Source organism: Quercus lobata, chromosome 2 (assembly GCF_001633185.2).
Source record: "Quercus lobata isolate SW786 chromosome 2, ValleyOak3.0 Primary Assembly, whole genome shotgun sequence".
Classification (NCBI taxonomy): Eukaryota; Viridiplantae; Streptophyta; class Magnoliopsida; order Fagales; family Fagaceae; genus Quercus; species Quercus lobata.
In genome coordinates, this window is record NC_044905.1 from 69,264,661 (window position 1) to 69,279,348 (window position 14,688).

Here is a 14,688-nt window from a genome sequence, read left to right on the forward strand (position 1 = left end):
TAAAAAAAAATGAATATTCAAAAATAAAATTTAGAAGTGTTTTGAAAAATAATTAATTAAATTATTAAAATAGGTTCGAGAGAAAATGTAACATAAACCAATGTGAATGCAACCCAACTTTTATACTTTCTAGTTTCTAGTGGTATTATTTTAAGTATGAATTTGAAATATTAAAAGGCAAAAAAGAAAAAAAAAGGGGGTCATGCATGTGAGACAAACACCGTTCTGTACAACTTCCCGGTCCTTTCGCCGGCTATTCTTTGTCTTGTTGCACATTAGCCTCTGCTAAAAAGTGCTTATCCCAACTTTAACTTCTTTCTCTCTTTCTTTCTCTCTGGACACAAAACTCTTTCTGCTCTTGCAAAACTTTACTCAACACACTAGCAAACACAGCAACACCAAACAAACAAGAAACAAATCTTACTATAATCTCTTTCTTTCTTTCATACAAAGCTTTACAGCTTCTCACTTTGCTCTCTCACTCACAACAAAGAAGTACTTGCTGACATTTGCTGCAACACTACTTTCTTTCTTTCTTTCTTGACAACTAATTACAATGCCTCTTCCATGGCTTCTAATCTTTTTTTTCTCTTCCTTCACCAACCCACCTCTCATCACTTCTTCAATCCTCTTTCCCAGTGACGCATTGTCCCTCCTGAGCTTCAAAAACTCTATCACTCTTGACCCTTCTAACCTCCTCTCCACATGGACCCCATCCACCAACCACTGCCACTGGTATGGCATCACTTGCCACAGGGACAGAGTCATCTCCTTAAACCTCACAAACACTTTGGCCAAAGACTCTGCTCTCTCTGGAACAATCTCAGCTTCCATTGCAAACCTCACCCAGCTCAGAACTTTGTCCATTCCCCACAACATGTTCTTTGGTGAAATCCCAGGTAGCAGCATCGGAAAGCTTCGGTTTTTGGAGGTTCTTGAGCTTCAAGGTAACAACTTTTCAGGAAATATTCCGACCCAGATAACCCGTCTTTACTATCTTAGCTTGGTAAATTTGTCCCATAATTCGGTTTCGGGTCCCATACCCAATAGACTGATTGGTTTGAGAAATTTACGAGATGTTGATTTGTCCCATAATCAGCTCTCTGGTAGGATTAAAATTAGTGTAGATAGTTTGAGTAAATGTAAGTTGTTGAATCATTTGAGGCTTTCTCACAACTTTCTGACTGATTCTATTCCACCTGAGATTGGAAATTGTTGGAATTTGAGGACCCTTTTGCTTGATGGGAACATATTTGAAGGCCGGATCCCGGCCACGATTGGCCAGATTTCTGAGCTCCGGGTTCTGGATGTTTCTAGAAATAGCCTAACTGATAAGATCCCACAAGAGCTTGGCAATTGCAGGAAGTTGTCTGTTCTTGTGTTGACTAAGGTTGACTCTGGGTCTGGTTACAATGAGTATAGCTTGGTGGATAGTTATGGAGTTGAATTCAATGCCTTTCTTGGGGGTGTTCCTTCTGAGGTCTTGTTGCTTCCCAGCTTACAGGTTTTGTGGGCGCCTAGAGCGAATCTTGGTGGCCGGTTACCTGGTAATTGGAGTGATTTGTGCTCGCTGAGAGTCCTCAATTTGGGGCAGAATTATATCACTGGTGTGGTACCTGAAAGTCTGGGGTTGTGTAAGAATCTCAGTTTCTTGGATTTGAGTTCAAACAGTTTGCTGGGATACCTCCCTACTCAAATGCGGGTTCCATGTATGGTGTACTTCAATGTCAGCCGGAACAACATATCTGGTTTTCTTCCAAGGTTTGAGAATGGCAGTTGTGATGCTTCCATGATGATCTCTTATGGGCAATATCCTAATAACCTAGATAAGGAAGATATTCAAAATGCCTACTTTAACATTCCTGTTTGGGGTTCTCAGAAGAATACCTTTTATGGACTGGGGTTGGGAGAGAATAAAGAAATCATTCATGATTTTAGTTGGAATAGCCTCACTGGTTCACTACCTTTGTTCTCTCTAGGCGAAGGGTTGTTGGCAACCAATTTAAAGTTCACATACAGATTGTTACTGAATGATAACAAGTTCAATGGGAAACTTCCTGGCCAGATAGTTTCAAACTGTAATGATCTGGATAGCTTTTTGGTTAACTTGAGTGCAAACCAACTATCTGGTGAACTTCATCAAGCACTACTTCTTGACTGTCTACAGCTGAAAGAGTTTGAAGCAGCACAGAATCAGATCGGTGGATCAATTAGCCCTGGTATTGGTGGCTCTATGATGCTTCAACGTATTGACTTAAGTGGAAATAAACTGTTTGGACCTCTTCCTTATCAATTGGGGAATCTGAAAAATCTGAGATGGATGCTTCTAGGAGGAAACAAGTTAACAGGAGGAATCCCTTTTCAATTAGGTAATTTGACTTCTCTTATGGTTTTGGACTTATCTCGAAATGCTCTAACAGGAACTATCCCTGCAAGTTTGACAAATGCCTCAAGTCTTGAAATCGTGCTGCTCGATCACAATGGGCTTTATGGGGACATACCTTCGTCTTTCTCAACTCTAACTAATCTTACCAAACTGGATGTTTCTTTCAACAACCTTTCTGGTCATATCCCACATCTTCAGCTCCTGAGTGATTGTGATTCCTTCCGAGGGAATAGATATCTGCATTCTTGCCCAGATTTATACTCTGCCTCACCTGCTGGGCTTCCGGTTTCACCTGAAGTTCAAAATTCGCCCAAACAAAGAAAACTGAAGTCTGCCATAATTGCTGCTGTAACCTCTGCTTCTCTTGTACTATGTGTACTCCTAGTAATAGTTCTTGTCATTATTTTTGGGAGGAGAAAGCTTGGTAGACTCGCTAGCTTGAGAAGGAAAGTAGTAGTGACCTTTGCAGATTCTCCAATTGAACTGAATTATGATAATGTGGTTAGAGCTACTGGGAATTTCAGCATGCAGAATCTTATAGGTGCAGGTGGCTTTGGGTCAACTTACAAGGCAGAATTGGTCCCAGGTTTCCTTGTAGCTGTGAAAAGGCTCTCTATAGGTAGGTTTCAAGGCATTCAACAATTTGATGCAGAGATAAGAACATTAGGAAGAATTCGACACAAGCACCTTGTAACTCTTATTGGATATTATGGGGGCGAGGCTGAAATGTTCCTAATTTACAATTATCTTTCTGGTGGAAACCTTGAAACCTTCATTCACAACAGGTCGGCCAATAATGTACAGTGGCCAGTTGTCTACAAGATCGCAATTCACATAGCACAGGCTCTTGCTTTCCTTCACTACTCCTGTGTTCCTCGGATTGTTCATCGGGACATAAAACCTAGCAACATCCTGCTTGATGAGGAGCTTAATGCCTATCTGTCGGACTTTGGGTTGGCTAGGCTTCTTGAAGTATCTGAGACCCATGCCACTACAGATGTTGCTGGCACCTTTGGGTATGTAGCACCAGAATATGCAACCACATGCAGGGTTTCTGACAAATCAGATGTTTATAGCTTTGGTGTTGTTCTGTTGGAACTGATCTCAGGGAAAAAGTCACTTGACCCATCATTTTCTGAGTATGGGAATGGGTTCAATATTGTGGCATGGGCCAAGTTGTTGACCAATGAAAGTCGTTCTTCTGAGCTTTTCTCTCCTGAATTATGGGAAACAGGGCCTAAGGAGAACCTGTTAGGACTGTTGAGGATTGCATCAACTTGCACAGCAGAGGCACTTTCTGTTCGGCCATCAATGAAGCAGGTTCTTGATAAATTGAGACAGTTGAAAAATTAAAAACGACACACATTAACTAGCACTGGATTGTGATGGGAAGGTGAAGTTGCTCACGTCTACAGGATATTCCTTTCATTGAGGTGATCAACCTCATCTAGAAGCTCATTTTAGAAAATGCTTATGTCATAATGCAATATTTGTGCACGCGCCACACATGCATGCATACATACACATTATATACATGAAGATAAACTTGAAAATCTTTATTAACAAATTTCACGTGAATAATGACATCGAATACCTTAAGTATTCCGCTTATTTTCTCACTTCAAATCAGTATAATAAATGCACATGTAATCTTGCTCATGTTTCATTATATACAATCTGTTGGTGTGTGTGCTTGCACAATGTTCACTTCTTATGTTAAAGTTGGGATATATTGACAGGGCAATGAGATGTGACTTTGTGAATTTTCTGGGATTGTTTATAGGTAAGATTCCAGTGGAATTGTGGCTGCCAGGACTCATGTCTTCATAATCCATCTTGCCCACCATTAAGGTTGTAAATGGTTTCCATGAACTTTCTTTTTAGTCTTTAATCTTAGTTTGTACTATGATAATTTTCTCAAGCCTCGTTCTTAAAACTTTTTACCCCTTTTCTGCGAAATCAATGGCAGGTTATTGCAGCTTGTAGAGCTTATGAAATCTTCACCTGAAATTTGTGGTGTACAAATCAGTCGTTGGGACTCATTATAACCATTGCAGTGGGCCTATTTATTTCATTGCAATGGACCTATTCACAGGATTCAACAATTTTGAACTGTCAACATTTAAATACTCATTGTATATAGAAAATCTCTTTGTAATTACTTTCCCTAATAAAATATCACTCTATGCAATTTCTTACCCCAAGTCAGCTTTAAAATGGCTGAGTTAAGATCAATGTGCATGGCTTTGGTTTACTTAAGTAGATTATCCACATCATATGCACAACAAGTGATAGTTTTGTTTCTCTTTTCTTGGTTGTCTAATCAAATCTATAATGTATCAACCATTATAAAGAGATCTGCGGCCAGCAATATTATCCAATCTGAAGCCATTAAGGTGTTACAATTCTTTAATAAATGAAGAATGAAACTCAGCCAAATATCATCTTTTCAAACAAATAGATTTTAGCATTGCTAATAGAATCAAAATTCTGGAAACTTTAGACTGATGTGCTACAAAATATGTTACATTTCAAATGAACAATGAAATTTTGTACATATAGACTCATGAAAATTGAACTTCCAGTCCCTGGGGCACTGGCTTGGTAGTTGGTGGTAGGTTGGATGGGTTAGGCAAGGTCTTAGATTCAATCTCACCAAGCAAAAAGAGTACCAAAAACTTTATACATTCTTTATCAGTATTGGGCTGTTTGAAAGCAGAATATCACCTCTAGACCATTAGACTCTATGCTAAAGCAGAAGAGGAAAAAGAAAGAAGCCTTCCAGACAGCATCAAAGAGTGCTGTCACCCTGTTTAGCAGTAAGCATAACCTCCTCCGTGGTGGTGCCGATGATCTCATTAGCATGCTTCAAATCTACACATACATAGCTTCCCTTAGAATCCTAAGATCAATTACTCTCCAAGTTAGAAGAGGCACTAAGCCCACAACACAAACACAACGAACAAGCAGAGAGGGAAATATGCATTACAAAGAATAGAGTGGAGAGAATTAAATCCTCTGGTAGGGACACCATTATTGCTTGTGTAGATTTTAATTTAATAATAAGAAATAGTTTAAGGGTTCATTGTCTAGTATGATGTTGAAAGTCCTGGGCTGTTAAGCGTTAGTGCCCAAGTTGGTTGTTGAGAAAAGGCCTTTTATATAGATATGTTAAAACTGTTGTGAAAAGGCCTTAATGTAAATATGTTAGAACTGCCGCTAGACGTTCCTTCCTACAATCTTGTTTTGGCAGGACCAAAATTGTGTGACGGCCACTTAAGTAAAATTAGTTTAACCCTCATATAGGCACACAATGAAAGGAGGAATAGACTATAAAGTATACACTTCCATTGAGAAAAGTACAATTTTCACACAGGCAATAACAATCAACTATTCGTGTAAATGGGATCATTTACATGAATGCCAGAATAAATCTGCCTACTCTATATGATAATAACTTCTCACTGATATGAGCAAAAGAAAAATTGATTAGACCCTCCTTATTTCCATTGCTTATAAAATCACTTTAAATGAAAATCAAAGGTCCAAATAAATGAGATCTTCAAGAAATTTATTAAATCAGTGAATATTTATTGCATGTAGAAGACAGACTCAACATACTGATGGTAACATTGCACTGAAATTGTCAATTTGATAAAAATAAAATAAAAAATAAAAAAGTGAAAGAAAAATAAGAAAGGAAAGAAAATCTCACCTGAGCAACAATACCTAATTTCTCTAACTTTTGAACAGCATCATCCACATCAAAATTACAGCTTTCATTAAATTCTTTCTTAATAAGTTCTTCACACCACACATCAAGATCCTACTTAAGATTTCCACAAAGTTACAAATCAGCAATGCCTTAAAGAACCTACATTTCCTCTAGGAATCATGAATTGAAAAAAAAAAATAAAAAAGAGAGAAGAAGAAAAGAAATCAGCATCAAAGCTATGCTTACCTGTCTTGTAGCTTTTCCCCACTTCATCAGCATAAAGAATGAAAGGATTACCTCTTTGACCTGGACATACAAATGAGCTAGTGTAAGCATTTGGAGGTTGCTTTTCATCAAGTTTGAGAAACAAGTAATAGACTTGGTGGATTTGAGAAAAAATATCACGAAAAATGCTTTTGGAATTTATTTATCACTATAACTTAAATTTGAAACACAGCTAAAAGATCAAATATGTGGAGCATGTTTACCAAGTGCAGAATATGATTGTTCTCACAAATTAGTAATGATTATATATTTTGACCCTTAACATAAGGAAATTATAACCCTGTTGCCTAAAATTCCCTGTAAATTGAACAAAAATAAAATAAAATAGGTCTGTAATCAAAATTTGCTGTGAACAATAGGTTTACTAACACGGTGTAGAGCAATTGACTCTCAAGTCTTGGCTTTGCCATTTTTATCTTAATTCCCCATTTCTTTTCTTCCATATGCATGTGCTTGGCCTTGGTGTTAGCTTGATATACATTGCCAGGACTGTTTCATAATAACTTGTGTTTTTGGAAAAATTGGTTTCCTTAATTTTGTGATATTATATACAAATTATAAGATATATTTTTTGAATATTGAATGGCAAAAAAATTCTAGCATACTACTTACTTCCTGTTGAATCACCTCATCGCACAAGTGAAGAAGAGTTCCCCTTCCACTGTCTAGTTGTTTGTCATACACAGACTGTGTGATTAGGCTCTGATATGTAACTAAGTTTTGCTGAAACCTGCATGTAATATTAAAAATTAGAGGTATGTATCAATTATAGCAAGGCATATAACAGAAAAACTAGGAAATATATAGCAGAATCCCTGTCCCAAACATGATTTAGAGTAATGTCCAACCAAGGAGAAATCCTCCTCAGCAAGTTACTCTGATCTAGTTGTACACATCTAACATATGGAAAAGGTCCAGCTGAGTGTATTTTCTGAGCAGTCCCATTCGATGTCAGATGTGATCAACACCCATAATCTATGCCATATATCCATAGCATCCAGATCCAGAAACACAATCACTGACATGCACACATTTAAATACATAGGAAGAGGAAGATACTTTACGAGAAATATGTTTTGACACAGTAACCAATCACTGCTGAGAGGATAGCAAATATGACCCGGATATCTGCTTTGGGCATGCTAAGTGAACTAATAACAGTAACCTGATAAAAAAGATTATGCATGTTAGGAAGAAGAACCAAAAAATAACAACCATGAAGTACATTAAATTTCATGGATATGCAATAACTGACCAGTCCTATTACAGCAGAAACAAGGAACTTGACCCAGTCCATCGGAGTTAAACTTGGATTTCTCTTTTCTGGCTGTTAAAGGATAAACTTCCCACGCCAGGTTAGAGAGAGAGAAGGGCAGGGGGACAGAGAGAGAGCAAGAGAAGAGAATAAAACTAAAAACTCACAAGTACAATTTCCAAATCAGCCATTGGAATGTTCTTGAAATGCTTCACATATATACCCCGTTTATTTTCCTTTTTGGTATTTGCCCGCCTACAGATTTACGTTTCCATTAGAAAATAGTGATTTATTTTTCATGATATTTTAAAAATTAGAATTGCATATCATAGACAAAGAGCCCGTAAGTTTGAAGGAAATAAGAATGAATTCCAGGCCTCATGACTGAATCATCTATAAAAGTATCTCTGTTACGCAACAAATCCTTCTCAAAGTGCCTTCATTTGGAACAAAGTGAAAATACAAAATTCTCAAAATAAGAGACAACCATAAATATGCTTTTGATAATTTTTTTGACAACCACGAGTTTATTGCTCTTTTGTTCAATAAGGAAAATCAACTTGATTTGAGTGAGATAAATATATGCTTCCATACAGCCATCTAAAACCACTAACTCAAGAAAAATTACATAAAAAAAAGCCAATACCTGTAGACAACAATAATTCTATCAAATGTGGGTTCTTGAATTGTAATCTTGCTCAGCAGCTTTGAAAAAATACTGGGACAGACAGAAGAAAGACATCATAAATTATAAGAAATCGTAGTTAAGTAACTCCAACAACACATATGTCCATTTTCAGGTTGATAAACCAGATTGCTGAAATCATTGCCAGGCTAGACTATATATGTATATAAGCACCAATGGAAGGATTTAAATTTCTGCAATCTTCCATGAAAAAATTGCAGTTTAGTCTTTGAAAAAAAAATCTCAGCAAAATTGATGTATAACCACATATAATTTGAACACAAGTGTAAACTATTTATAAGTAAGCCAATTCTGTCAATTGGAAATTTTCCATGTTGGCATTTCTTTATCACTTTTTTCTTTCCTGGTTGGTAAGTTTTAAACCTAAGACCTACCCCAATCTTTTAACACTTCAGCCAAAATCAGACCATAAATAACTAAATCTGAATTATCAAGTTGCCATTTGAACCTGAGTTTCATATTTTCAACACGGATCCGTTCAACATATAAGTCATCTTGCTCTGCTTCAGTGCTAATTTCAATAGATTCTTTTTTATCATTTTTAAACTGTGGCCTTGACTTTCTGAACAAAACTCTTTTCAACCTGCCACAAAAATGAAACAGAATAATTATAGAAATTCACAAAATAAGTACAGAAGGATGAGAGCTCAGATTTATATTGAAAACAGTTCACATCCTAAATGCAAAAAAAAGAAAGCTCAGACTTATAGTGAAAGCAGATTCACATACTAAATACAACTCTCAAATCAGGTAAGTTCAGATTTCAAGAACAAATATTGATCACTAATTTCCCTAGGTCGATGTAATAGCTCAATAACACAAACAATTGAATATTAATAATAACATTCCAGTATAGCTAAACATATGAAATAAGCAATATTGTAGAACATTTAGGTTATTGTTTTGCAATCCAATAGAAGCAGTCACTTTCAGATACATCAATATAAGTACGTACCCAGTCACTTTCAGAAAACATCTCCACGCACGCACAATAATCGTATTTACTTTGGATTTGAAAAAGTAACCAGTTGTATGATCAATCCCAATGCCACGTCTGAAGATAATGTACTAGAAGGAAAAAGATGGATCGCATCAGTTCTATGAGAGAGAGAGAGAGAGAGAGAGAGAGAGTACCCCTGACTTCAAACAAGTATATAAGGTAAAAAAGGAGAATGGTATTCCATTACTACATTCATTACAACTATTGTGCCTCCAATTATCTGGGGGCCAACCATAGTGCATTTGCAATTACTCATAAAAAAAACTTGCATTCAACAAAGAACTATATAGTCCTTTTTTATTATATATTTAAGTAAAAGTTTTCTTGAAAAAAAGAGGAGAGACCTCGTGTACACATTAATAAGATTCTAGTCACCAACATGCCAAACTTGATTGCATGACTTTCGTCTGGCAATAAGCTTTTATCTTGTAAAGATGACATTTGAGTATTTGACACATCACAGCTTTTAATGTAGTTTGATATCATACAAAAAATTTAATGATGATCTGGAGGAGTCTATGGTTGGTTTATTAGTTCATCAAACTAAGATTATTTTGCAATATTTACGTGATTTTGCGATAATCAGGTTTTCTGAGTTATATTGGCTCCCCAACTTAAGCCAACATAAACTCTCCCACCACCTCTCAAACAAAATAAAATCCAATGAATTATTAATTTCCATACAGATTTTTTTTTTTTGGGGGGGGGGGGGGTGGTGGGGTGGTTACTAAGATCAATTCCCACAAAAATAGTCAACCAAAAGGCACATAAATCAAGTTGCAATATCTTAAACTGGATTGAAAGCAATACCTTATCAGCAAAGTATGGAAGGTTGTCATGAGGATGCTTCGTAAAATACGTTGTCAAAAGCCTTTTATCAAGCTATATTCAGCCATAATAGAAAATGAAATCAGAAATGCAAAGAAACGTGACAGTTCCCAAATAAACGTATTTACAGATGCTTGACTATACTGTGCATGATGTTTCGAAATGTTGAACTGTGTCTATAATGTAATGGGCGGCTCAATAGACATGTTAAAGTAGTTTCGCACCATAGATTCATCGACTACGATAGGCAGATTTAGGCGATATTGTGCAGAAAGAGCAACCTCAATCTCATCATCTGTTGTTATCCTGAAATTGCTCTTATCCATCACCTAATAGAAGGGAAATGTTGGAAAGTTTAGATGAAAGCCAAGTGGACTCTGAAACTCCAAACAATAGATTATTGTAATTTTTTATGATGCCTGATTTGGTTCATTACTGGTACATAGACGACCTAATCTTTTTCAAATTATAAACAATAGTTTCAAACAAAGAGCAAATAAGAAGACACCTTAAGAATTTCACAAAAAGTTGCAGCAGCCACATTACCTGAAATAAGTGCATCAGGAATTTGATTTCAAATTCATCAACTTCTTCAGGAGTTAGGTTCTGTTGCTCCAATTTCTGGGCCCCATGGATTGGGTCAAATAAGGTGTATAATTGCTGCAACATAACTAATCTGATTTAAGAGTTCTGAAAATAGATAAAAATTTTGATCAATGAGGCCTTGAAAAAATGACAATACCATCATATCCTCAAACTGTAGAAGATACCAAGCTCGAATTGTGTATTCAATTCTCTGGCAGAGTTTTAAAAAATCGGCTCGGTCAGAAGTTTGTTCTGCACAACATATAGAACTCAATTTCAGTTATACAATAAATAGGATATCATAAATTAATATTGGAAAAAAAAAAAATTGCAACTTGGCATGGCAGAAGAGAAGATATAATTGAACCTTGTTGCTCTTGGAATCATTTAGTGGTTTCCTATACAAAGGCATAATCAAGTTTAAGTAAATAGCATCTACCTAAGTTCTATATTGTCAAAACAATCTTATATCCCACGTTTTAAAAACATTTAAGAATCAATTTTGCAGCTAAGAAAACCAAAAAAATATTCATCCTTGGAAACTAAAAAGGGAGTTCAGGCATAAAAAATAAAATAAAAACATGTTAATATGTCTAGGTCGGTTGAGCCCAATAGTCTGTTGTACCTTGCACTTGTATTGCTTTTACCTTGTACTACCTTAACTAATAAACCTATCTAGCCAGATTATATAAAGTTGATTGTGTACAATAACTATTCTCAAATTTTCTAACATGGTAAAACAGACAATACCCATTTATCAGATGATTCGGAAAAGAAAAAGAAAAAGAAGCAATTAATTCCAGCCACCCACAAAAAAGATCACAACACCCATTTAAAGATGGTGAAGAACAATCCCATGCATGCGAATATATGTATATAAATGTATGTAGGAACTCGAATGGTAAGTATATAGTTATGAATGTAGTGTTAAAGATTTGTAGTAAATACCTAAGAGGTTGGCCAAGGAGCTTATAATCTTTGGCTTCTGGATTGGAATCACTGATTCCCTCTCCAACTGTATGATATCCTTTTTCTTTTTTCCCATCTTCTTGTTTTATTACACCATAAACAACATGCATAACCCACAACCTTAATTGGCAAAAGCTCTCTCTCTTCAACCGCCTTGAGAAAAGGAAGAAGAAGAAGAAGAAGCCAAGTAGGCATTGTCTGAGAGAGACAGCCACTCTTTTCGGCGGGAAATTCTTCTCGGTAGTTGCTAATTGTTACATAGTAATGAACAAACTGGACTGCCACGTGTCTTCCTACGGGTTCGGACACTCTCAACTCACTCCGAACGGTTTTAGTTTGTTGCTGGTACTAACTTTCAAAGGTGTCTTTTGCTCTAAAACTAAAAAAGCTTCCGCATATTGGTAAATGCTAACGAGTATCTATAGATACTGGTTAATAATCCATTTAAAGAAAGTTTTTATGGGAAATGAAAAAAAAAAAAATTAATATTTTGAAAACTATTACTAAAAGCTGAAACGTAGCGTTTAATGCTGTTGCGCTCATGTTGAGCCACATCAGCATCCACGTCATTATCTTTTTTCTTTCCATTTTCTTATAATTATTTTTAATATTTTTTTATTTCATATTTACACTTCTCCAACCTTTCTCCATCCCTTACCTTTTCATCTCCCCACTACTTCTCCAACCTTTCTCATTCCCTCACCTTCTCATCTCCCCACTACCTTCTACATTAATATCATTCTTCATATTTCCCTTCATCTTCTTATATTTTTGTCTCTTCTTATTCACACCCTCTTCCTATAAATTTGTCATTGTCTCTTTCATTCTATGCATAGTTTTCCCTTACTAAAAGAAGGTTCTCTCTCTCTCTCTCTCTCTCTCTCTCTCTCTCTCTCTCTCAATTTTTGGGTGGATTTTTATTTTTTATTTTTCTTGCATCTTCACTTTAGGTTGATAATTTTATATATTCTTTAATCTTTTAGGTTATTGCGATTCAGTTTTTTTTTTTTAATTGTTGTGGTTTTTTTTTTCTCTCTCTCTCTTTGATTGTTAAATGTTATCCTATTACATTATAAAGGATTAAATATAATATATAAAAATATAATATTATTCTACTACATAGCATGATTTGGATAATTTAATTTGGTAGTTATTGTAATTTGATAGCATGATTTTTATAGTATTCAATTTAGATGTTAAACTATGAGACTTTAATCATTTTTGTTTATTTTTTAATCCTTTGTGGTGAACAAAGTAATCTTAATAATTGTATTAGAAGTACTTTATAATGCCATTTATTTAGAGAAAAGCAAAGGTTGGCTAAACAAAAATTATTGGCTGAGAGACAAATTTTATCTTTCGCAATTTTACTTTAATTATTATTATCATTATTTTATAACAATGCATATATAGAAATTTAATTCTTAGGTTTTGCTAATAATTGTTTATTTGATAATATGTTTTGGGTGGATGAAATTACAATTTCTGCAAAGAAAATAACCTTAGTAGATTATAAACAACAAATTGTTTTCCTAATTGGTCCAATTAATCATAGTTAAGTTTTATTAATTTTTTTAGTTACTTTTTTCAATGTTTTGGATTGTAGGAAGAAAAAATAAGTTTGAGAAAGTTTGCTTAAAACTAAAAGAATAATTTCCAAATTTTATATTTTTTTAAATGATTCACAAAATGTTATAACTTTTATAAAAATAAATAAATATTTTTGTTAGCTTGCCTTTTGAATTTCTGAGAAAAATTGTATTTTTTTCATTTTAGTACAACAAAAATTATTAAATTTATGATTTATGATTGTTCCTATATTACATTTATGATTATTCTTAAAATAAATAAAAATATAATTACAAAATGCATTACTCTTTATTGAATTAGTTTAAATTGTATAAAAAAAAAAATTAATAAAACCACTATAAAAATAATTATCATGCGCAACGCGCAGGTCCGCGGCTAGTTTCCCATAAAAGTAGTATCAAAACTTTCCTAAAATTGATTATTAACGAGTGCCCTAAGGGCACTCATTAGCATAACCCTATTAACAAATTCTCTTTTACAAATTTCCTATAATAAATTTATCATGTCAATTTTTAAACACAAAATTATAAAAATAATTCAAAATTTTATTTATTGTCACATTTACTTTTGCAGTTGCACTCTCCTAAAAAATTATTAATTATGTAGTATTATCTCATGTCACATGAATGGTGAATCCCACACCATGACATTAATTAGCATGACTACTATTAGTATATGAGAGGAAAGAGAACCACATAATTACACTTCAACATATTGAATAATTACTCTCGCACTTGTATTTAAGCCCCAAGGCAATTGCCACTTGTTTCACTTCTATACATAGAAGACACTCATTGAGCTTTGCTTATCTGGAAGTTGTTAACTGGAATCCCTGGATATGAAAATGGTGACTTTTCTCTTTAAAAAAAATAAAGCAGAATATATGTTTACATATAGATAAGATTCAATGACAAAAATCAACATTGTTCCTCTATTAACATTCCAAGCACATTACATTCTCAGACACTGGCAAGGTAACAGGCACACAAATTTAAAAGGAGGGGGGGGGGGGGGGGGGGGAGTTTGTGAATGAAGTTATATATATTAACAAACGGTTGAAATAGAAGATCAATTGAAAGGCATGATTGTGTAAAGCCGCCTATATCCGAGAACTCTTTCTATGTCGTCACCACCAGAGAGAACCGAGCACTCTTTATGTGTTGTCACCATCAGAGAGAACCATTCATGGGCCGTTCTGAAGCTCTATAATCACCTACAATTAAGTCTTAGAGCATTACTAGTTTGAAGCAAAGTTTTACAGATATAAGCAACAGAAGCTCACCATTTCCAAGATAGCATCAAGGAATAGCATTACCCTGTCTTGCCATAAGGACAACCTCCTCAGTGGTGGTGCCAATGATGTCATAAG

The 14,688-nt window shown here is 34.9% G+C and overlaps 2 protein-coding genes and 1 long non-coding RNA gene across 6 annotated transcripts; 1 reads left to right on the forward strand and 2 right to left on the reverse strand.

Moving 5' to 3' along the window:
* Positions 1–220: 220 nt before the first annotated feature.
* On the forward strand, positions 221–4,603 carry LOC115976342 (LRR receptor-like serine/threonine-protein kinase RPK2). Of its 2 annotated transcripts, none has more exons than XM_031097566.1 (3): positions 221–3,819; positions 4,126–4,237; positions 4,356–4,603. In XM_031097566.1, exon 1 carries the CDS (start codon positions 557–559, stop codon positions 3,737–3,739), a length of 3,183 nt encoding a protein of 1,060 aa, XP_030953426.1. In that variant the 5' UTR covers positions 221–556; the 3' UTR covers positions 3,740–3,819; positions 4,126–4,237; positions 4,356–4,603. The 2 variants fall into 2 exon arrangements, with proteins under 2 accessions (XP_030953426.1, XP_030953425.1); XM_031097565.1 differs by having other exon boundaries at positions 4,170–4,237.
* Positions 4,604–5,086: 483 nt separating this feature from the next.
* LOC115978324 lies at positions 5,087–11,898 on the reverse strand. Of its 3 annotated transcripts, none has more exons than XM_031100343.1 (15): positions 11,709–11,898; positions 10,918–11,012; positions 10,722–10,835; positions 10,400–10,504; positions 10,158–10,229; positions 9,303–9,415; positions 8,796–8,930; positions 8,288–8,359; positions 7,809–7,896; positions 7,642–7,713; positions 7,451–7,551; positions 6,999–7,116; positions 6,348–6,407; positions 6,102–6,212; positions 5,087–5,288 (listed from the first exon to the last, which is right to left on the reverse strand). In XM_031100343.1, exons 1-15 carry the CDS (start codon positions 11,803–11,805, stop codon positions 5,178–5,180), a joined length of 1,464 nt encoding a protein of 487 aa, XP_030956203.1. In that variant the 5' UTR covers positions 11,806–11,898; the 3' UTR covers positions 5,087–5,177. The 3 variants fall into 3 exon arrangements, with proteins under 3 accessions (XP_030956203.1, XP_030956204.1, XP_030956205.1); XM_031100344.1 differs by having other exon boundaries at positions 5,186–5,260; XM_031100345.1 differs by lacking the exon at positions 5,087–5,288 and having other exon boundaries at positions 6,124–6,215.
* A 2,260-nt stretch (positions 11,899–14,158) lies between these two features.
* LOC115976343 lies at positions 14,159–14,685 on the reverse strand. Its single transcript, XR_004088301.1, has 2 exons — positions 14,602–14,685; positions 14,159–14,532 (listed from the first exon to the last, which is right to left on the reverse strand). It is a non-coding gene; the product is annotated as an uncharacterized LOC115976343 (long non-coding RNA).
* Positions 14,686–14,688: the final 3 nt, after the last annotated feature.